Genomic DNA, 24,012 nt, shown 5'->3' with positions numbered 1-24,012 from the left:
CATTGCCCAATAGGAAATGTAGAATACTCAAAAGTACTTTAAAAGTGCTTGAGTTACTTTTCTCAGGGAGTAACGTTGGAAGTACTTTTAAAGTAACTGAGTTACTTTACTCAGGGAGTTACGCAGTAAAGTAACTGGTTACGTCTTAAAAAAAGTAACGCAGTAAAGTACTTTCATTACTTTTAAAGTAACCCTTACCCAACTCTGCACTTAACGCCTCTGTCCTATTTCCAGCCTCGCTGTCCCCAGAATTAAATGCATTTTTAGACCACTAGCTCTCTGCTTGTACACACCAGCTCCCATAGCAGCTCTTTTTCTCTGCTCCTACAGCAGCTTGACACCTCTCCTCACCATGGATGCATAAAGAGAACTCTGTTGCTGTGTCTCGTGTGTGACAAAGAATGGATGACGAGAGACTCATTGTTGGGGTCAAGAAATATCCCGAGCTTAACGACCCTCAATCCCATCATTATAAAGACAGTGGCCAAAAAGATTTTGCCTGGCAAGTCATACCTCTGGAGATTGGTGAGAAATCAACTGTAATTAGAGGCTCTCGACACATGATTTTAAACTAATGGAAAGGTGGAGGAAGTACAGATCTCTCAGTAAAGGTATAACTTTGCATGGTCATCTGTTGACAAGCTGCACTGTGACGTGTCCAGTGTGTGCTAGAGGCGGCATGTGACGCATGCCGGTGTGTTTTCAGCTTAACACTGCTGCTCAGTGGCCAGCAGTTCAGTGGTTGTACTGGACGGTATGTTAGTGTGTCCTGAAAGAGAAAACTTGTCTCTCAGCAATTCATCCCTGGTTAAATACGTCAAAATCTCAGTTCGATCTATCTGCTTCTTTATCAAAGTTTTAAAATATTGACTATGACTGATACAAAACATTAATTTTATATGTTTCCATCATTGAAGTTAAGTTATAATTATGTGAAGTCGAGGCTGATTTCTGTCTGATATGAAAGCATGACTTCAGATTATTTCAAACCTGTCTGATATTAATCTGGACTGACGTCACTGCTCTGCTCTCTTTGAGACCTTGTTACATCAGCCAGGAGGCAAAAGTTTTTATTGGAGGACTTCAAATGGATAAGGTTGCTTCAGTCATATGGAGTGTTCTTTATGGACAATAAACTTTCTCTATATCGGTTCACTTTACTGTGCTGGCACGTTTCTAAGATGCGGGTGCTTTCACAGTGCATAAAGACCATTTTAAATGGCAGCTGCTAAACGTGCATGTTTGTGCATGTTTGTGCATGTTTTATGTTTTTCTTTTGTCTTTTGGACAACTGAGATGGGAAAAAGATAATTGAACACAGCTGCAATGTGTCTTGAACTTAATGCCAGTAAAGGCAAAGAGGAACGCTGGGGGGAACTCAGCTTGTATTTGGATACAAGGAAAGAGGGGAAAGACAAACTGGTCTCATAGTTTGGTGTGTTAAAAAGCAACCTGACTTCATAAAGACACACTCACCTCTCATGGGTGAATGGAGTCCATCTCTGATGATAGGCGACTGTTCTCCTGCACAAAATAACAGGAGAAGAGACCAGAGTCAGAACACATACACATGAATATGTACTGCAGTTACCCAAATATTCTGTGCAATTGGCCTCAGATTATGATCATGTGGAATTTTAGCTTACATAAGTGCAACAGAGAGAGGCTGGAATTCAGAGTATTTTAATTTTATTTACTGAGAATCTCTGGAGAGTCAAACCAAGTTCATCTGTCATCTGTAGTCTATGACAGTAGGACAGCAGAGCCCATCAAAATACTTCATATTCCACAAACAACAAATTCAACCCCAATGCAAAAAAGTTGGGACACTGTGTAAAACATAAATAAAAACAGATTTGCAAAGCCTTGTTGACCTTTATTCAACTGAGTACAACACAAAGACAAGATTTTCAGTGTTCAAACTGATTGTTTTTTGTTGCCTGCAACAAGTTAGAAAAAAGTTGCAGGGGCAACAGAGGATTGGGGAAGTTGTTGAATGCTCAGAGAATATGAGTTTGTAACATTTCACATGTCAACAGGTTGAACAAATGATTTTTTTTTTTTATTATTATTGTGTCATGCAAGCCGTCATGCCCAGCCCACATGGGCTTACAAGACACCATGTGCAAGCCAGGACCAGAGTCCAGCTTATACATTTTCAGATAACAATAAAAGGAAAGAAAAAGGACAAAGCAGAAAAAAGCATCGTATATAATCAGATCATTATTGTGTAAGACCAAGTTTGTAGGTCACTCACAAAAGCATTTATCATGTAGCATTGAAAAAAGAAACTAAAATAAGTGCTCATTAAACAAACTTTCTCGCCTTCTCTTCCAGGCGTTTGCAACAAAATTGGCAAACTAAAACACAACAACATTAAACAACTATTTTAGCTTTTGGTCATCTAAGCATCTAAAGCCCAGATCAGATCAAAGGATTGAAGGAAACCAGAGGAAAAAGTTGCAGAGAAAAGTTGCTGTGGTGTGAACTGGCCAGTCTGAGCTCGACTCGGCTGATGGTGTCACCTGCAACTCCGCTGGTCAAATCGCTGGCGGTTGGTTTTTAGAACGTAAAGCTTGTCACCTGTTTCTACAGCCAATCAGCTTGTAGTAAAGTTTGCTGGTCAAGTCAAAATGACCGCAGACGGCGTGTTCGCATGCTGTGGAAGGTGCTCTGCGGAGCCCTGTTTTTGTCCTCACAGTGTGTCGTGTCAGACGGTGGGACACTGCTGCTGGGGTTGTACAGCAGAGCATTAAACATATTGGAAAATTGTGAACTGTGATGGGAAGGTATTATGAGCTTTCAAGTACTGCATTTTAAAAAGCACTATTTTACATAGAACACCACAAAGAATCCATCAAGCAAACAGTCGCCAGTGACTTTTTGACCTGCTGTACCAACATTCTGCCTGTAATATAGACCCACATAATAAGTCAGGACAGTGTTTGTTTTCCTCCCTGCGCAGCTGCTGTGGGATTTTACCTCCATTATAGTGATGGGCAGAGCAAGTCTTTTCAGAGTATGGAATCCCTAGAATTCATTCATTAAAAAGATGTGTAGTTCGACCCACTGAACTGAAAAATGGCTGAAGATTCAGTTCAGCTTGCAAACTGATGAACTAAGAACAGAGAGTCAAGTTGGATAGTAAGTTAGACTTTCCCAGCCTGATTACTGCACCCGTGGAATTGAAAGTAACAGGACTGGAATCTGCACATTTCTTGATTAATTAATCCTCTGGTCAATAAAGCGTTTATTGCTTTATATGGCTAACTGTCCAAATCCTTATGAAATAGTGGCAAATTCTCACAGTTGAGAAGCTGGAGCAAGGTGGTGCTGAAAAGTGACTTTGACTAATTCAGTTAGCTCTAAACTGGACTTACTTACTGAAGGCTATGAGCTTCCATCAATGCCAGGAAGACTGATTGATTTTATTTCAGGGCGGCGCCCGTGTCGGCTGCGGCTGCTTTGGCTCACGATAGTCTCGCTAGTCTAAGTCTAAGTCTACTGGAATGGCAATGTACAGTATTTACTCAGGTTGTTCACAGCTGTTTCTTACATGAGTTTTTCACTGTGAGGACGTCCAAAGGTCCTCACAAGGCACTACACTGACAGGAGTCCTCACAAGTGCAGCCGAACCAGAACACACACATACACACACACAAAATACCGGCATGTGGTCATGAGTGTCGTCCTGCGTGTGCTCTCCCTCCTCCTCCTCCTCCTCCTCCTCCTCCTCCTCCTCCTCGTCTTCCTCCTCTTCAGCTTCGCTGTTCTGTCTGTGCTCCTCCTCGTCCTCCAGCTCTGAGCTTGACTCCTCCCCATCCTGCCACGCCTCCTCGCTCTTACACTCGTCTGCCTTCCTCAGCTCTAAAACGAACACACACAGACAGAGGCACAAACACTCAAACATTAGAAAATGTGGACAGTATGGAATGATGTACAGTAGAGGCGTCACATGCCATGACAACAGCTGGTTGAACTATCCTTGTTTTCATGAAAGGAGCTTCAGTCTCCTGTCATTCGCATTTACCAAAGAAAACATAACCAACCCCTATGATTAAAAAAGAGAGACTGATTAAGATAACTGATTAAGAGTTTACTCCGATTTTTCAAAATCTGTCTTGTGAAACAACAAAAATAGAAAAATGGAAAAACAAAACTACACACAAGACTCATACCGGCACAGTTGATGTCTATACATGGTTTGTTTACATGAGCGCATAGCTGATAGGTCAGGTAGTTCGTTTTTAATGATGGAATAGAAGTGCATATTTAACTGATTCAGTGTGGACAGAGAGGCTTGCTTGTTGTTCGGACATGTCGTTAGGCTTACGCATCCCCATAGGAAAATAATTTTACCGGACATGATGACTTCAAAGATTTGAATATGTTGGACTTAAGCAGATTTTCTGGGTCAAGAACCAAATAATGGAAACCCTGAGCACAGCAGCAGTGATGATACAGCTGCTTGCCGTGTGTTTGACAGAGATGGACAGAGACGGAAGAGATCGCGCTAAGGGGGGCCATGACAAGGTCCCTTCTTTATGTCTCCTTCCAATATTCACACCAAACAACGGTGGCATCATTCCCCTCCAGTGTGTGATCATAGAAAGCATGCGGCTTTGCAGAATCAAAAGAGATGTGATGGATGTGACATGTAACACTGCAGCATTGGCTTCTAGTGTGACATAAAACATATGTGTTGGCAGCACTTAACAAACAATAACATTGGCAAAACATGGCAATAACCATAATTTACCGTCCCTGTTACATGGCGGCTGATCCCGACCTCTGCTCGGAGTGTAAGGAGCTCGCAGACCTCATTGTTTCCCCAATTTGTGGACATTTATGGTTGCTGCTCCTCTTCTTTGAGTTAGCCTCTAACTACTAACTGCTACTTGTTAAATCTCCAGTGTCTGTCACACACATAACACGTCATCAAATTGTCACACTGACCTTGTCTGTGTCATGCTTGTGAGTTTGATATGAGAGATTTTTTTTATTTTTTATATTTGACACAAACATTCATTTGGACTCAACAACAAACTGATTAGATTTTGGTGGTCATAGGTGTCAAAGGTCAAGGTCAATGTGACTTAGCATTGGTCTCATTCTCGTGAACGCAATCATTCCATCAGTGTATGTCATCTTTAATATTCTGGATAACTTTTAATACTTTTAATGCTCTGAGTAAACTTTGCTAATAATATTTGTACTTGATAATACTGTAGCTGTGCTACAGTAACATTTTGAATGCAGTCCTGCTGGCGGAGCTGTCAGCTCAGTTAGCCAGCTGGCAGCCAGGGAAGGACCACAGAGCGCACACAGTTCCCTCCACAAAAACTCTACAACAAGCAAAGTTGCTTGTTTGTTGGCTCCTTATCTAATAGGGGCTGTTCTTTATGCATCAGAAATAGGGGGGTGGCTGGGTTGTGATTTTTAATCTATTTTATTCTATTTTTATATTTTGACCCTCTGCGAAGATACAGATATTTCTCCTTAAGCCTCCTTGAGTGGCTGGAGGAAAATGCATGACCTTCCCTCCACCGAAAATTAGTTATTAGATTTTTTAAACTTACCCTATGATGTTTTAAAGTTAAAAAAAAAAGGTTTTTCTTGTTGGTTAGTTTCTATATTTTGGCCAAATTTTAAATGAAACGTTGCATAAAATGATTTTGATGACATATCACTACTTAAAGCTCAGATGTGATTATTTATTTATTTATTGACAGAAGCATTCGTCGGACATGATGTGTCAAAGGAGCATCAGAAAATCCAACAATAATTTCTCTTTTTACAATTTCTGGCTATCATAAATGGTGTAATTGTGGCCATTTTTTAACTTTTTTTTTTTTTTTTTAAATGGTGGTAAAATAAATACAAAATACAACCATTTAATTCTATATGCCCCCTCTCCGAGGCCAAAACAACAAACAAACAAAAAAAGAAAACACAAATCTCTCTCCAGTGCTTCAGAAAGTATTTGACATGCCTGCCCCCTTTCCCCCACCTTCTTTCTTTCCCTTAGTCCCAGTGCTGACTTTTACATTTTTGATTTAAAAAAGGGTTGTTGTTGTTGTTGTCACTGTGTGGTACTTTTAAAAAATCAGAGGTGTTTGTGGTGGGCACATGATACTTGTAATTGACTTTCAAGTGCCACACATCTACATGTAGCCTTGTTTTTACTACAAATTCCATACCCCCACCCACCACAGGATCTCTTTAACAGCTCATAAAACATAAAAAAACATTGTTTCATCACCACAACTCTTCCTCATTCTAGAAGAAATGCTTATAAACATGATTTTGAACACATGACGTGTAAAATGAGCTGAACACATGGTAAAAAACACTAGACTGTCAGACTTACACAGCACTTACCTCCAAAGATACAAAAAGTCTATCTAAATTATTATTATAAATATTTAAAACAGAGACTTGGACCTCTCTGGGGCTCAAACACTAATGACTTCAATATGTAGGATACCGTACATTTTTTAGGCCGTGGATAACTTTGCGATAAACAAAAAGAATAGAATTGTACATTCATTGCCAGCATAACACATAAAACAGTACATATTCTTTTATTTGGTGTGATAATGATGCTTAATGGAAATTTTGTCATTTTTACACATACAGCAGGCCTGTGGTTACGCTAACAAAGAGGGAGCATCTCATCAAAACACATGGGTTAAAGGATAGTTGAGACTTTTTGAAGTAGGGTTGTATGGGGTACTTATTCATAGACAGTATATTACAAACAGTAGATGTTAGTTGGCACACATTCAGTTTGGAGAAGCAGGCTGGAGTCCAACATAGAAGCTAGGCTACTGCTATAAAGGAGTCTGCAACAAAATGGATTTGAAGCACCTAAAAAATGTCCTGCATTAAAAGAAGTCAATACTGGTTTAAATGTGTGTTATATTGAGAGTTTTTTTTACCACTTTACAGTTGGACAATGATTTTTGATGGGAAAATTAAGCCATTAAATTGCTCTCTTCAAAACCAACACATTCTCACTCCAATCTTGTCACATATTGATGTTTTGGTCACAGACTTTCCACATCTAGATACAACATGCAAGGTACCCTGGGTGTGTTGGTTGTTGATGTTCTGGGACACCGTGTCAAGTTCAGCCTGTTACTGCATTGTCTTCTTTCAAGATACACTTCTGTTTTCACAGGAAATTTACCATTTACATACAGTCTCTTTCAAAATAAATGCGCTATGTCAGTAAAACACTGTGGATTAACAAATTTGCTTTCAACTACTAATGCATATGGTTGGGCTTAGGCAACAAGAACACGTGGTTGGGTTTAGGCAACAAGAACACGTGGTTGGGTTTAGGCAACAAGAACACATGGTTGGGTTTAGGCAACAAGAACACGTGGTTGGGTTTAGGCAACAGGAACACGTGGTTGGGCTTAGGCAACAAGAACACATGGTTGGGTTTAGGCAACAACAACACGTGGTTGGGTTTAGGCAACAAGAACAGGTGGTTGGGTTTAGGCAACAAGAACACATGGTTGGGTTTAGGCAACAAAAACACGTGGTTGGGTTTAGGCAACAACAACACGTGGTTGGGCTTAGGCAACAAGAACACGTGGTTGGGTTTAGGCAACAAGAACACATGGTTGGGTTTAGGCAGCAAGAACACATGGTTGGGTTTAGGCAACAAGAATATGTGGTTGAGTTTAGGCACCAAGAACATGTGAGAATATGTGGTTGAGTTTAGGCACCAAGAACATGTGGTTGGGTTTAGGCAACAAGAATACGTTGTTGGGTTTAGGCACCAAGAACACATGATTGGGTTTAGGCAACAAGAACACGTGGTTGGGTTTAGGCAACAAGAACACATGGTTGGGTTTAGGCAACAAGAATACGTGGTTGAGTTTAGGCAACAAGAACATGTGGTTGGGTTTAGGCAACAAGAACACGTGGTTGGGTTTAGGCAACAAGAATACGTTGTTGGGTTTAGGCACTAAGAACACATGGTTTGGTTTAGGCAACAAGAACACATGGTTGGGTTTAGGCAACAAGAACACGCGGTTGGGTTTAGGAAAAATGAACAGGGTTTGGCTTTATAATCTTACAGGACCACTATCCCAGGTGAAGGACACACCTGTTGGACCCATGGACCACCCCGCCTGCCCAACCTACTCTGACATTTTTCGTCTTAACTTTCGTTCCTGTCCCATCATGTTTCCCCGACCCCACCGAGTGCCATTAAACTCTGACGATGACTGGCTGCATGTCATGCCAATGTTAAAGTACGTGGAGCCGCAAGTCACTGCCCAAGCACCAGATTTTGACGACTTCAGAGTGACACTGGGTTCTCAAGTCCAGACTCCATTGAGACTGCTAAACACAGGAGCTGTTTGTTTTTTCTCGATCAGTTAGTTTGTGTTATTGTGTGACTTTGGCAATTAAAAGACTTGGTTTGGATTCATCAGAGTCACACAAATACACAAACTAACTGTCTGATCAAAGCAGCAGCAGATCAGCAGCTTCCGTGTTAAGTGTCTGGTGGCTTTGACAAAAGCATATGAGGAATTGAAGATGTTAATATCTTCCCAGCTGAGATGGGCTGTCTGGCGTAAAGGTAGGGCAGTAAAAATAGTTTCAGTATAGTGACACTTAAACTGATACTAATTTTGGACGGTGGGATTTTTTTTTAAGGTGGCTGAAATATGTTTTACTGCTGACCCTGGTCCACAGCAGTATATTTCTTAGCGTCCGTATCATACCCCTGCCTGCTTCTCCAAAATGGGGGGTGCCGACTGACATCGACTGTATTTAACACACTATCTATGGCTGAGTACCCCACAAAACCCCACTTCAGAAAATCCAAACTATCCCTTCCATACTTCAACGAGCCCCAGCAAGGAAAAATCTCTGGCGCCGCCTGTACACAAGAGCAGGACCTCTGAATCGTTTGACAAAATTTCAGACGAGGGGCTGCGTTTGCGAGGCCTGGAAACGGGCTACACACACATTTTTGTCATACATACTTTTGTTTCTGAAGCTGCACACCAGGCTCCTGGCGCAAATCTATGTGAGTTCAGTGTTGACCGTCCAGCTCCATATGTTCTAAGAGAAACTCAGTCACAATTCAACACTGAACAGGCTGCGTCTGTTTTCTTTTTGTCTTTGAGTCCGTTTCCATCCACTGGCTGTTGTCTGTGGTTTTGTATTTTTACAGTTCTGGAGTATTTGTCATGCCAGTTAGTATTGTTAACAGTGACTTAGTACAGCCTCCGCGGGCAACTCTGTTAGCATGAAAACAAGACAAAAAAATATTTTTGTTATGTGACATGACAAGTACGATTGACTTTATGAGGCTGTATTTAAATGTATTCTATTATGATATTTATTATGGAAGAATTTCTGCTGGTCAGTACAAAAACAACGTGCTATGTTGGTAATGCTTTGATGTACGTTTTCAGTGTGGCCCAGAATGTTTCTGAGCAACTTTATGAATTTGTTGTTTAAATTTTGACCCTGTGGTTGTCATCATAGCTCTCGTCTGTCCTCAACCGTCATGATGTTTAACACTAAGGTCAGGTTAAAGCGCTCTGAAAGTGAATTATGATGTTTCTCCAGCTCTAGGTTCACCTCAAACATCTCAAAAGGTCAGAGGTCCCAATAAGCACACAATACTGATGACAAAATATTCCAACTGACCAGTTATAGTACCGTGATTTTCAGAGGCCCTCAGGTCGACCATATCCCCCCCAGACTGTGCAGGTCCAGAAATCTGAAGCCTTCTGTTCATCACAGTGGTCTAAATCACAGCCTGGCAGCAGATGGGAGAAATATGTCTTGGCTTCCCTCTGGGCCCTTCTGCATGCTGTTATCCTCCTATTTTTTATGGTAATTATACTTAACATTGGAGCCACTTAACAGCATGAGCAGATGTCAAGTGATGATTTGCCCCAACTGGATGCTTGTCCAGCAAATTTGACCTGTTTGAGTGATCTCTGTTTTTCAGTTTTGCTGTGGTATGGTACAGTGTGTTTTTCATTTGCAGTGGTGGCTTACAGAAGGGCTACTCATATTCTTTTAAACAATGTGGTTGTTTATCACTTCATTTTGTATTTTGTTGCCTTTTATTTGTTTTATTTAAATGGGAAAAATATTGTAAAGGTCCCGAAGCATGTAAGTACTTATAAAAAAAGCATTTGGAGTGCTTGGTGTGAATGATATTGCTTTTTTATGTCTATGATTTAATACATCATATGTAAGGCGCATCACTTTGTGTTTAAAAGTGGAGGCGACATGAGGGCTCAGATGAACAAACTTTTTCAGTCTTCAGTCTTCAACATCTGTGATTTTAAGCAACATAATGGGGGAAGCAGTTTGAGGTCAGTGTAGATAATTATAGCAGCTCAGGGAAAAGCGGCGCATCGCGTACTTGTACTAGGCCATAGGTTTTAACTTTAGTTGGGACCATGAATAGATACTATATAGACCTACAGGGCAAAGGCCCATATGTCCAAAGTCTCAGGCAGAGACAGACTCAGGATGTTTGAAGGGCAGGGGCGAAAAGGAAAAAAGGGCACCTACTGCATGACATGGGGACAAGAGGGCAGCCAAAAGGACACATCCGCTTGTTTTCATCCAATAGGGCACATTGTCTTCTTTTGATCACTCCAGAGGGCAAAAGGGGCCATCCTCTCGTTTTCATCATTCAAGAGGGCAGCTGATAGGGCACATCCTCTCGTTTTCACCACTCAAGAGGGCACTTTAGCGCAACGTTTTCAACCGAGGTAGTCGCCCCCCCCCCCCGAGTCCGTAAGTGGACAAAGACAAACAAAAAACCACAGAGACATGAAATAACCAAAAGACATACAACTATCTCAAAGAGACACAAAATAAGGACAAAGAGATGCAAAACGACATCAAGACTAGAATTACTGCCATGTGGCAGTAGGCCTCTGTGCACCAGGCAAGTTGCAGTTACAGTTCACTTCCTTGTCTGTGAAAACACAATTGCTTTACACACTCCCTTCCCCCAGCAGCACAGACAATCTATTCAATCAGCACAGTCTCAAGGTGGACACCAAAGATTAGTGTCACCAATTCAGTAGTCTCTATATACATACTCTACATTCAGTGAATGTAGAGTCTGTAGGCAAACCCCGGAGATCTTGCCCCTGGAAGAAGAGTGGAAGAGCCCTGGTTTCCGGTTGTAGGCTGTTTGTAGTCCGCGTGATATTGATCAATCACGTTTGAGCCGGCTGCAGTTGTTGCCAGGTCTGTGCGGTGAACTAACGAGGTGGAACATAATTGGCGTCACTGCAAACTCTGAATCCATCGCAATGGTTCAGCATATTTACTTATATATAAACGGAAGTCGGAAACGGAAATTCACCTCCTCCGCCCAAATCAAACCAGAATGCCAAAAATCGGGGGTCTGACGCCGAATACAGCCGATGGATTCCGAGAATGCCAATTCAGTATCTGACCAAATGTCTCCCCTTCTGTTTCTGAGTTACAATTTTGAGCAATGGCCAGAAAAGTGTTTCTGCAGAACATTATGATGTCACAGTGAAGCTGACCTTTGATCTTATTTGGATATAAGCACTAATCATGACACAAATGTCAGCACTTTCCTATTAGAGACTTGTGTAAAATGTTGTCATAATTAACATATTCGAATTCTTGAGAAATGGCCAAAAACATGTTTTGTGAGGTCACAGTGTCCTTGACCTTTGACATTTGACCAACAAATTCTATTCAGTTAATTCTTAAGCCCAAGTGGACTTTTGTGCCAAATTTGAGGAAACTCCCTCAAGCTCTTCTCCAGATATTGCATTCAAGAGAATGAGACAGATGTAAGGTCACATTGACCTTGACCTTTCACCACCGAAATCTAATCAATTCATTGTTGAGTCCAGGTGAACATTCGTGTCAAATTTGAAAAAAAAAGAAATAAAAAAATCTCTAGGTGACCTGGAGATATTGTATTCAGAAGAATGAGACAGATTAGGTCACAGTGACCTTGACCTACGATCACAAAAATCTAATTCCTTCATCATTAAGTCTAAGTGAATGTTTGTGCCAAATTTGAAAAAAAATAATCTCTCAAGGCATTCTTAAGATATCGCATTCATGAAAATAGGATGGATGCAGGTTCACAGCGACCTTGGTCTTTGACCTATGACCACCAAAATCTAAACTGTTCACCACTGAGTCCAACTGAACGTTTGTGCCAAATTAAAATAAAAAAAAAAATCCCTCAAGGCATTCTTGAGATATCGTGTTCAAGAGAATGGGACAGATGGACGGACAACCCAAACACATAATACTTCCATCCAGGGCTGTTGCTGACGCAGAGGCACAAAAAGAGGCAAAAGTAGTGTTTCATGTCTAATATGTTTTGTATATGACGTACATGTCATAAACATAAGAATATGCTGTATATTTGCGGAGTTCTGTATTACTGTTACAGATGTGTGTTACCCAGCTTACTCCCTACTTTCTCTGCTGCCATCTGGTAAACACTACCAAAGAATCATCGTCTTTTACTACGCATTGTTTCATTTATTGTACGTTGTGCACATTATTTACAGATATTGTATACCACATATTCTTTTTGCAAATACCATATGTCAGTGACATCTTTCACACGCTCTCAGATTCGGATTTGTGGTGTTTCAAACTGAATTTCATTTTATAGATTCATGGTGGTTTCCAAGCAGATGGCAATAAATGTACGGGGCTTTCACACTGCCGTGTGGTAACTCGTCGCCTTCAGTCATTTCGGTGAGAGGAAGGTGACAGAGAGGAAGTGGTTTCCTACACGGCAGTAGGGGTATGAAGCGGTTGCCACCCACATGGATGTGCACAGATTTTGCTCTGCTGTTCAGAGTTCACTGTGTTGAATTTCTGGCAGTTGCTGCCTGGCTTTGGCAGATCAAGTAGTGGGCATCATGGAGGCAGAAAAAAGACAAGATGGAGGAGATGACTGGTGTCTGAATACCTGCAGCTACGGTCCTAGCAACCTATAAGGACAGCCAGAAGAAAAACTGGATCTCCATCAAACTTCAGATGACTGCTTAATTGTCCAAATATGTAGAAACCTTTGGTCATCTGAATGATTACCATTGTCTTGCTACTGTATGCAACAACAAGCTAGCTTGCTCACCTGCCTGTCATTGCAGCTGGTGAACGCTCTTGCAAGTAGGTGGTTATCAGGGTGGTTACCATTTGGGGTGTAACGATCCATCAATGTGGATCGATATATCGATTCAATGATGAACGATGCAGTATCATAAATGCAAAGTGAAAACATCGATCATATCATCATCTTTGGGATACGCTCTTATTTTAAAAGTCTGTCTCACTAGCTATGTTTCCATCCAAAAGTGATTCAAATCATTGGGAAATGCGCATTTAAAGAAATACGAATCCTTACTGTTTCCATTAAATGTACGGACTTTGGTGAAAACTACGAACTTGCGCAAGTTTTCTGCAGAACCGGATAGAAAACAAGTCTTGCATTCTTCTTCTTCTACGTTTTCTGGCGGTTGGCAACCAGCTTGTAAATGCATTACCGCCTTCCTGACCGGGAGTGTGGATATCACCATGGAGAGAGGTGCGCTACGTCAGACTTAATTTGAACATAACTGTTTCCATCCCCCCTTTTTTTGAAAAAACTTTTTTTCGAATCAACCAAAACCCGACTAAAGCAAGTGTATTTTAGTTTGTGTGAATCAGGGGATTTTAATTCGAATTTTGGCGTTTCCATCATAATTTTCTGATGCGATACTTCTGGATGCGCATCTAAACAGGCTGATGGAAACATGGCTACTGTCAAACAACAGCAGGCAGATGGCAAGCAGCCAGGAGAAAGACGATGAGGATAACGTTATTTAGGAATAAATCTTCAGCATGGAAATAGTTTGGATTTCAGAGAAAATACAGGTCAACAGTCAGAGTTTATAGCGTATGTAAACAATGTAGTTATGAGATAAAACAAAATGTACCTATCTGGCCGGGCATCTTAACTTCTTACTACAGCTACATTAGCTGCTCAATTTCAATAATGTTGGGCCGACAAAATGTGCATGCAGGCCAAAATTCAACCGAGCTGCTCTGTCAGGAGATGCGGTGACTTAAGCCACCGGTGAGTAAGAAAAATAGCCGCTACGCTAATTTCTGCAGTGTAAACATGCTACAGCTAATAATGGGTCACTACTTAAAAAAACGATTGCAAAAAACAACAGACGCGTTTCAGACGACAGTTATAACTGTCAAGGTTCATAGACAAATCAATTGTTTTTCTTTTTTACATACATACATACATATATATATATATATATATATATATAATAAAAAAAATAGTGCTTATTACCTGCTGTACAGAACAACCCAAAACTTTCTTTCTGCAAAAATCCCATTTAGTTTTAGTAGCTGAGCTGGACCTAAACATCATTTTACATACAATTTAAGACAGATTGGTTATGCACCAATGAATAAATTAATAACTTTTCCGAAAGAAATAAACAAATACATCCTCCAAACATTGATAAGAGACTAAGACACTAAAAACATTTTGCTGTCTTTTTTCTTTCATTACTACCTTGCTATACTTTCACTTGCACAGCCATTTTTTCTTAAGCATTTTTCCATTGGCATATTTTCTTTGTTCCAGCAGGTGTTTCATCGCGGGGTGGGCCTGATTTATAATGCACAAAAAAAGATGTGAAAAGAAGTGACTTTTGCATTGAATTGGGACATCAAAAAAGTGAGCCACACATCTTCAGAAGACAGCACAGGAAGTAACATTTCTCAGAAAAGACATATTTCATGTTCTCCCTTGCTCATATCTCTTGATGTGACAAACCCAGGAATCTGAAGAGCACACATGGCTCCCAGAAAGTTTCTGATGGGAAGCGAACCCAACTGCTGCAATCCTAAAAACCTGGCTTTAAATCTTAAGTATTTCTCTATAATATATTTTTTTCCTAAACTTTAAATAAGCAAGAATTTCAATTATAGAGAATATGTCAAGGTATTACTTATTTCCCAGTAAATAAATTATCACAACTGTAGGGTAACAGGGAGGAAGATGCAGGTGTCGGTGATGTTAACAAACAAAATATTTTCTCGATTTTCAGTCCCTGCTGCTGCAACACATTCTCACGTCAACCTCGTCCCACATTGACATTTGGTCATGGACTTCTCACGTCAACATATGATGTGCAAGGTACCCTGGGTACATTGCTTGTCGATGTTCTGGGACGCCCTGTCAACTTCAGCCTGTTACATGCATTGTCTGCTTTCAAAAAACAGTTTGGTTTTTACAGTAAATGTACAGTTTGCATTCAGTCTCTTTCAAAATAACACACTACATTGGAATAATGCACATTGTTGGTTTGTTTTTTTACCCTTCAACAGCAAACGCACATTGTTACGCAACAATCAATCATCACTTTCAAAGCTCTCCATTAATCAAGAAGAACACCGGCCTCCCGGATGAACGTCAGTGGTTGTTGGACACATCTACCACCCCTCCCACCCATCCCACTCAGACTTTCACTCCCTTAACTTTCGCTGTTGTCCGGCCACATTTCCCCCTGACGCCGCTGGTCAACAAAAATAAAGACGACCGAGTATCATGCCGACGTGAAAATACGGCTGTTTTGGTCAGTGTCTGACGTTGGAAGTCTCTGCTTAAGTGCTGGTATTCGATGACATCGGAGTGAGACCCATTTTTTTGCCATTTACTTTACTCCTGGGTGAAAGTCCAGCTTTGTTGGAGTCATCCATCACCCCTCCCGCCTGCCCTATAGGGACTTTTCAGCTCCTTATATTACGTTGTTACTGGCAGTGCTTCCTATTGATGCTGTCCAGTGCTGTATGATACTGTTGCGACAGGTGCCATGCGGCCACGTTATTAACTGATGCTGCCTGTCTGCATATCATACTGCCACAGCAACATATCACAACACTGCAAATGGTTACGTCCTGTTGCCTTACAAACTGACGCCGACTGGCAGTGTATCATACTGCCAGAAAAGGTGGCTTTTGGTGTCAGGTAGTGTTGTGTCGTTCACAAATGAATTGTTCAAAAGAATGAATCTGAAACTGAATCACTTCCGGAACTGACTGATTCATTTCTCAGTTCAGTTGAGCTCAGCAGCGAGCGTGCAGGCCGGAGTGGAACTGCTGATTCGGTCTGTGCAAGCGATGAATCAGTTGCGAGTTGCAAGGCAGCCAGGGTGCAGGGAGGGACTGCCTACTGCGTGATGAATCACTCGGTGAACGAATCACTCGGTGAACGATGCAGCCCTGATCCCTGACTGATTCAAATCATTTCTTCTCAATGATACACTTTAATAGGGACCGTTTTCTCCAAGCTAACGGCTAATGTAGCCAGGAGACAAGCCACATGAACACAATCACACACCTCCTCATTGTTTTAACAGACTTAAAACGTTAGGCTGGCCAGTAATGAGACTCACCAGTGCAGGGCAGACGCAGCAGCAGCTCAGCCGTGTATCAGTTCAGTGAGTCGGACTACACACTTAGGTCAAATGATAACTAGATCAAGATGTCTATGTTAAAACTGGCATAGTCACCCCTACACACACACAGTCACACACTGGTGGCTGAGGCTACCATGCATGGTGCCACCTGCTACTCAGTAACCATTCACAAGCATTCACACACCAATGGAAAAGCCATCAGGAGCAATTCGAGGTTCACTATCTGGCCCAAGGATATTTCCACATGTAGACTGGAGGAGCCAGGGATTGAGCCGCCAATCTTCAGATTAGTGGACAACCTGCTCCTCTGAGCCACAGCTGCCTGCCATAATGTGGCTTAAATAGTTCTACATGACTCAGTGGCTCAAGGCATGATTTAGTTAGGCTTTACATCATCAACCGGACTGCTCTGCAAGACGGCGCTTTCAAGGTTACTTTGATATATTTCAAACCATGACTATGTTTTCCCATCTTTTCATGTCTACATGACTGATGGAGATGACAGTGTTTGACTTGAGTGAGATCGCTGCAGCCAGCAGGAACAAAAAAAGGGCTGCAATGTCACCAGTCAGGTCAAACATCAGTGTATCTCCACTAAAAGGGCTTGTTTTTGCTGACAGGCTCAGATTGTTATTACAAGTGTGTGACAACGTTATGGAAGGATTCCCTACAGAGGTAGACCTTTTATTAAAGAGTTAAGATCCTTTTTGTTTAAGCAGAAACGGCCCCGAAATCACTGTTGTCAAACCCCCCAGACTCCATTTTAATAAACAGCTATTTTATCATCGTCAAACACACATCACTTAAAGTTGACAGAAACAAAATGAAACTCACAAAAAACATTTTGCTTTGTCTTTCAACCCGTAAAAACAAAAACACTTTTGATGGACATACGCTGACAGTGCCAAATGCCCTGAGCGGCTACATTGCAGCCTGTGTTGCAGGCGGTGGCTCACTCAATACTGGACCAGTTTCAAACATTGTTGTTGTTCCCATTTGACACATAAAATAGAAAAATAGGGTCCAGGCTGAAAAATACAAGAGTTACCCTTTAAGTTAAGTGAAGCATTAAGTTAAGAGCAGAAGTGTTTATGCTGTGTCATGCCTCAATTTTATGCATAATGTACCAGCACCATAATAAAGTTATATCTTGGTTCAAGAGTATCCAAAATATTTTAGTTTTGCTGAGTTCAACTAAAGGCTGCTGATAATCCTCCATGCAACCTCATAACTGATTTTCTGGTCACTGTTCTACAGTTTCAGCAATTTTTGTAACAGTAGCTTCAACAAACTGTAGCATAAACTGCAGTGATTATGGGCTTTAATAGGAGCTGAAAATTGAGGTTCAGTGTAGTGATGGGTGATCAACTTCTTTTTACAGGTCCGGTTCTTTCAAATTGTTCCATGTAAATGTATCAGACCTCTCCAACCTTTTGAGTTTTCATACAGTTTTACGGTGTCAGTTTCTCAGGGTCTTGTTCATGAGTGAGGATAGAATGGAGCGTGAGATGGATCGGCGGTTTGGTGCGGCTTCTGTAGTGATGCGGGTGCTCTGCCAGGCTGTCGTGGTGAAGAGGGAGCTGAGCCAGAAGGCGAAGCTCTCAGTTTACTGGTCCATCTATGTCCCAACCCTCACCTATGGTCATGAGCTCTGGGTAGTGACCGAAAGAATGAGATTGCGGATACAAGTAGCCGAAATGAGTTTCCTCTGTGGGGTGGCTGGGCTCAGCCATAGAGATAGGGTGAGGAGCTTGGCATCCTGTTCACTCACAGGCAGAGTGAGTGGTACCCTACAGTAACCACAAGTGGGAGGAGGGATCTGTTGGTTCATTTTTGACCATCACAAATTCAGTTCAGCGTCTAGCTTAAAGACATTTTGACATGTGGACAGGACCCTGTGCACCAGAAACTTTGTTGTTGTTCATCCCATTGTGTGTGTGTGTGTGTGTGTAGGTGTGCGTGCTTCACCTGTGGCGGTGATGTGTGTGTCTTCTGTGATCTGCTCCAGTCTGCCCAGCAAAGCTTCGATGTTGGCTTTAATCTGAGTCAACTCTGACTTGATCGCCTGAAGCTCTGCACCTTTCACTGCTGGTAGAGAGACACAGGCAGACGAAGAGAGGTGGAGACAGAGAAAGAAAACAAAACAAAACAGAGAGACGTTAGCGTCTATTTTCTGATTAATAAGTCTGCATAGATCGATCCACACCATCACATTTTACACGTTTATTTAAACATTATTACGTTTCTGAAGCACTCTGATGATAGTACATGATCACGCTGAACATTCATAGTAGACAAAGGCTGAATCTCGAGCAGATCAACAGGCTTTAGAAAAAAAATGTTCGAATGATACTCCAGTGTGACTGATTGGTCCAATGTGAGCCATAAAATGATTTGCCACCATGACACCAACACCAGCAACCACAACTTTAATAACAGGCAGGAATTTATAAGCCCCGTTTCCACCAAGTGGTTCAGTTAGATACGCTTTTTTTTGTTTCCACTGTGAAAAGTTGTGGATGAACCATTCTGTCCCGTCCCCATGTTTGGTCCCCCCTCTGTTGGGGTACCTAGCACACAGATCTGGTACTAAAAGGTGGAGCTGTGAACACTGCAGTCTGATGGTCAGTAGAGGACGGTCACTCTGCTCAGGGCTGAGTTGTGTCTGGTTTTGAGGCTCATGTAACCACTGTTCATACTGTGGAGAGTTTTATTAGTAAACTGTAACTGTAAAATGAAAGGATGTTTTGCTGCCTCTCACAGCAGCTGGAGTCTGAGAAAAAATAACTTCATTCACTGGGCCGACTGCTGGTGACTTTTCAAGGTTGAACATTTACTTGTAATGTTACTCAGTGCATGAGTTGATGACATGAATTCATCAACACACCTTGAATTTCAATGTGACAACATACACTTTAAGTAATGAGTGGATCTTCAAGTGGTTAAATATTTTTTTTTAATTTCGATCGGACCACATGAACTACATATATTCTAGTCCTCACTCGGAGAAAAAAAAGAAAAGCATTGCAGCATTGTTCCTGTGGGCTACGGCAACACTAAACCCCTGAGCTTGCCTGAGAAGAACTGAATGCACAAACCCGATATGTTTAAATATCCCATCAAGAGACTCTCACTGCAGCCTGTTTTATTTTGTTCTGAAAATATCAGCGTGCAGCCTCGTTCTGTGGACGATAAACCAGGTGCAGATCTATAGAGGAGGAAATACAGTGAGTGCTGGACGGAGCAGTGAGTGACAACATCCTCGCCGACATTTAAGAGGACTGTTTGCAGTGGAAACGCTTAACAGACCTAGGGTCTAGGTACCATGTCTGAAGCTTTACTTTTGGTTCCAAAGGTACCATACTGAATTGGTGGAAACAGGGCTATAGACCGACTCTCACAAGATGGAAAAGGTTCATCTTCAAGGCAGTTTTATGGAAATCTGCCAAATACACTTTGATTAGTGTGTACAAGTGGAAACCTCCACGTGGCAGCAACACCAGAAGAAAGGTCAGGGAACCATGAATATTTATGCAATTTTACCATTTCATGCCAGTCTGGCCAACACATACTGAGACATTCTGCTGTGGGTCAAAGTGATGGATTGTACTGTTTTGAACTGTTAATGTGAGACAACTTATTATTGTTTAAATAACTGTAGCTTTGTTGAATTTCTTTAGAATTTATACTTTATTCTGATCAAAATTATGGCAGCTTATTTGTGTTTTAGACATAGAGCTAAAATTTCAAATACAATCTGAGATACACTGAAAACAAAAAAGTGCCCCAGTGCCTTACTGACCCATATGACCATTATGTAAACGATTCATATGAATGTTTTCTGATCGTCCACTATTATGATTAAGGCCTGGTGAAGTTAAGTCAACTAAAAGTACCTGGTTCATTTTAGGGAAAGCTCCTCCTTTAGATGACTTTTTGTGGTGTTATATACAAAGCTTTGTTACTTCTGTATTTGATCCTGATAGAAGACATTATTTACACTACTACAATTTGAACAAACAACCAGTGCTGTCATTTTCCCAGTGAAGACAGGCTTGCTGAAGAGATAAATGGAAAAAAGAGAAACAGGAGGAAAACAAATAAAAAGAGTAAGTTTTGAGCTCAACTTCCTCAAAGATACCTTGACAGCAGGTGAGTGAGTGGAAGTGCCTCTGTATATGGGGCGCCGGCACTATCCACTACGCTACCGACGCCCCGGAAGTCCAGATTTTTAAAAATTGATTATAATTGAAGATAAATTATTCTCTTTAAATTCAGTAATCACGATAAAGGGAAGACAATTCTCGAAGAAATTGTAGTGTGAATGCTGAATACTGGAAAAGCTGAGACTAAACTGGATAGCTGGCTTTAAAGTTAAATATTACCCATGATGTATGAAAGATGTGGAATATTTTAAGGTTTGTTGAGAAGCTGACACTAAACTGAATTGCTGGCTTTAAAAGTTGAGTAATGGCCACAATGTATGGAAAGTGTTAAATATTTTAGGGTTTGATGGAAAAACTAATCCGAACTGCTGGCTTTTAAAGTTAAGGAAAACTCATAATGTATGAAAAATGCTGAATATTTTAGGTTTTGATGAAAAACTAACACTAAACTGAATTGCTGGCTTTTCACATTGAATAATAATGTAAGAAAAATGTTTAATATTTTAAGGTTTGATGAAAAGCTGACACTAATCTGAATTGATGGCCATAAACGTTGAATACCCACAATGTATGAAAAATGTTGAATACTTTATGGTCTGATGAAAAACTGACACTACACTGACTCGCTGGCTTTAAATGTTGAGTAATGGCCATAATGTCTAAAAACATTGAATATTTTACAATTTGGTGAAAAACTGACACTAAACTGCAAGGCTGGCTTTTAAAGTTAAGGAAAACTCATAATCTATGAACAATGTTGAAAGAGCGGGCCCTCCAACAACATGTTGGGCAGAGAATGGGCTCTAATGAGTGACTGCCACCCACCTTAAAGATATGCCTATGTTCAAAGATTATATGCCCCTGAAAAAGCCATCTCTGCCATGTTTTTCTGTAAATGAGTCAGTAGCATCGAGAACAAAATCATTAGCTTATTCTGCATAAACTATAAAAGGATTAAAATAAAAAAATGAATTCTCATTTTCTTTGGTATTTTTTTTTGTCACATACAGATGCAATAATAAATGCCTAGGTAATATATAAATTGATATTGTCCAATGTTGAGTCTCTTTTTGATCATGTGACAAGACGATATGTGCACAATATGGTGCACTAGGTCCCATTGTAACTACCTTAGGCCACTGGTCTTCAACTGGTTGAATTAATTGCATTTCCACATGTTATGGAACTGATTAGTGAACGTGTTAGTTTAGTCCAAATGTATAAAGCTGTCATTGCTGTAGGTTAAGACTTTTAGCATGTGTATGTAATAAATCACATTTAAATGCTACCTGCTCTGAGCCTCAGGTTTAAATTTGATACGGATCTGATCTATTTCGGCGTCATAGTTGAGTGACAAAATAAATACAGTATGCTGCTGAGAAACTTGGCTGCCAAGAGCAGATCTAAAATGATACCTCAGGGACACCAGGTGAGCAAATATAGCTCTGTTGACTTGTCAATGTCAACACCACGTGGCAAAGGTGAATAGTTTGATCTGCTGATTTGCACAGTGTAACAGAAATGGAAACTTTGCCATTCATTTTATATAACTTACACAAAAAAAACACTGAGCTGCCAACATCAAGAAACACACCTGAAACAGCTGCTTTCACCACCAGCCTTGACACTGCATTGCATGGACGACACCAGAGTCCAGCTTAGTTAAAGGTTGGCTGAAAGGTATCATTTTTTATTTTTTCAATATTAAAGTTACATTCAGACAATTTATAAAAAATAAATACATAAAAAAAACCTACTTGCACTGTTAGTGTGAGTGCGAGTCAGCCCAGAGATTGGTAATGGCTGACTCAAAATCAGAGGAAAACAAACCAAAACAAAACAAAACCCTCTAACAAGGATTTGATTATTTCATTTTCCAACTACAGATTTTATGATGTCGCCCACAGGGCCAGTGGCTGAAGGACATGAGCACAACCAGCTTCACATCAGCAGAGTGGAAAGAAGTACAAACTGTCAGCTATTTATTTTGAGCTTCCTAAAAAAACGTGAGTGGTGAAGAAAAAGTGTGTGTGCTGTTTGGATATTGCTTTTCAAAACCATTCCAAATGCAAGTTTGATGAGTACACAGAAAGACACTCAAACCAGTGACACGAAAAGTGCTTTGTGAGCTTGGCACAGAGTGGAATTCAATGAAACTCAGCAGAAATAAAAAAAACTGCTGTTTGGGAAAAAAAAAAACAGTTCAGGTCGAAGGCAAATATGAAAGATGCTGAGATCCACAATATGAACATAATGTGAAATGAATGTTTAATGAGCAGGATGCAAAAATAAAGAGACAGCAGTCTCCCTGATGCCTGAACTTTCCACTGACATGTAAAACACAGACTTGAAAGATAGATGAAGGGGAAGTTTGGGTTGGGTTTGGTAGTCAGGAAGTCGGGAAGATATAAGAGAAGAAATAATAAACAGGAAGGGAAAAAAGATGGACAGAAAGCAAAATAGAGAGTTTGATGACATGGTGGTTAATAGCAGAATATTGGACATCCACCAATAATATGATCATACTGCTGTACTTAGAGTCAAACCAAAAATAAATATGTGTATTGAGTTTGTCACACCACAGAAAAATGTGTTATTAAACACCCAGACATATATGAATGATTATAAAAGTTTAAAAAAAATTACGTTTCAAAATCTGCTCGAAGATTCTGGGGGCGTGTCCGCTGAATGTGCTGAAGCCACGCCCACTTGCGGGGAAGCTGCAGCCTCTTTTAATTGTAGCACTACGATGAATGCTCCATCTATGCTAAATTTCAATGAGGTAAAAAGGGATACATTTTTTAAAATGGTGTATTCCAATATTTCTGCATACTGGGGTCTCTAAACAGTCTTGGAATTACATAAAGGGTACGACTGAAAAACTGAGAGTTGACAGCTATATACACTTTTATACTATTTCAGTTTTCCATACAATTTGACCAATATTAGTAAAATATTAATAAAGTGGCCTCAAGATTGAATGAACAAATGAAGAAAAAAAATAGGTGTCCACTCATGGTTTGCTGATTTCATGATTTCATAAATCAATAGTTGATTTTACTTTTCTCTACTCATTCAATGGGGGGCATTTTTTCAGCCCAGGACACTTTGACTACCTCTGCTTCTCATATGGTCTTAACACAGAGTAGATACAATAACATTTGGAAATTACTTGGATTATATTTGCAGGAAGTACAAAATTGTTTATATCGTTTAATGTGTTTAAAGGAGAAGTCCGGTATTTTGCACCCTGAGTCAAAATTGTGATGAATGCTCCATTTCGGAGAATTTGTCTTTCCCCTGCCTGGCTTAACACTGCGGGAAATGCCCATTGGTCCGACAGCCCATTG

General features: G+C 40.6%; 1 protein-coding gene across 1 annotated transcript in view; it reads right to left on the bottom strand.

Moving 5' to 3' along the window:
• Positions 1 to 1,479: 1,479 nt before the first annotated feature.
• Positions 1,480 to 24,012, bottom strand: part of raly (RALY heterogeneous nuclear ribonucleoprotein) — a 51,670-nt gene continuing 29,137 nt past the window's right edge. Inside the window, exons 5-7 of the mRNA XM_050038350.1 lie at positions 18,465 to 18,584; positions 3,668 to 3,867; positions 1,480 to 1,524 (exon numbers count right to left, since the gene is read on the bottom strand). Of these exons, the coding sequence (XP_049894307.1) occupies positions 1,480 to 1,524; positions 3,668 to 3,867; positions 18,465 to 18,584 (365 nt within the window). The remainder of the gene's footprint in view (positions 1,525 to 3,667; positions 3,868 to 18,464; positions 18,585 to 24,012) is intronic.

The sequence above is a fragment of the Epinephelus moara genome, chromosome 24 (assembly GCF_006386435.1).
Source record: "Epinephelus moara isolate mb chromosome 24, YSFRI_EMoa_1.0, whole genome shotgun sequence".
In the NCBI taxonomy this organism is placed as follows: Eukaryota; Metazoa; Chordata; class Actinopteri; order Perciformes; family Serranidae; genus Epinephelus; species Epinephelus moara.
Note: the sequence above shows the minus strand (reverse complement) of the source record. Positions and strands in the feature narration are given on the sequence as shown.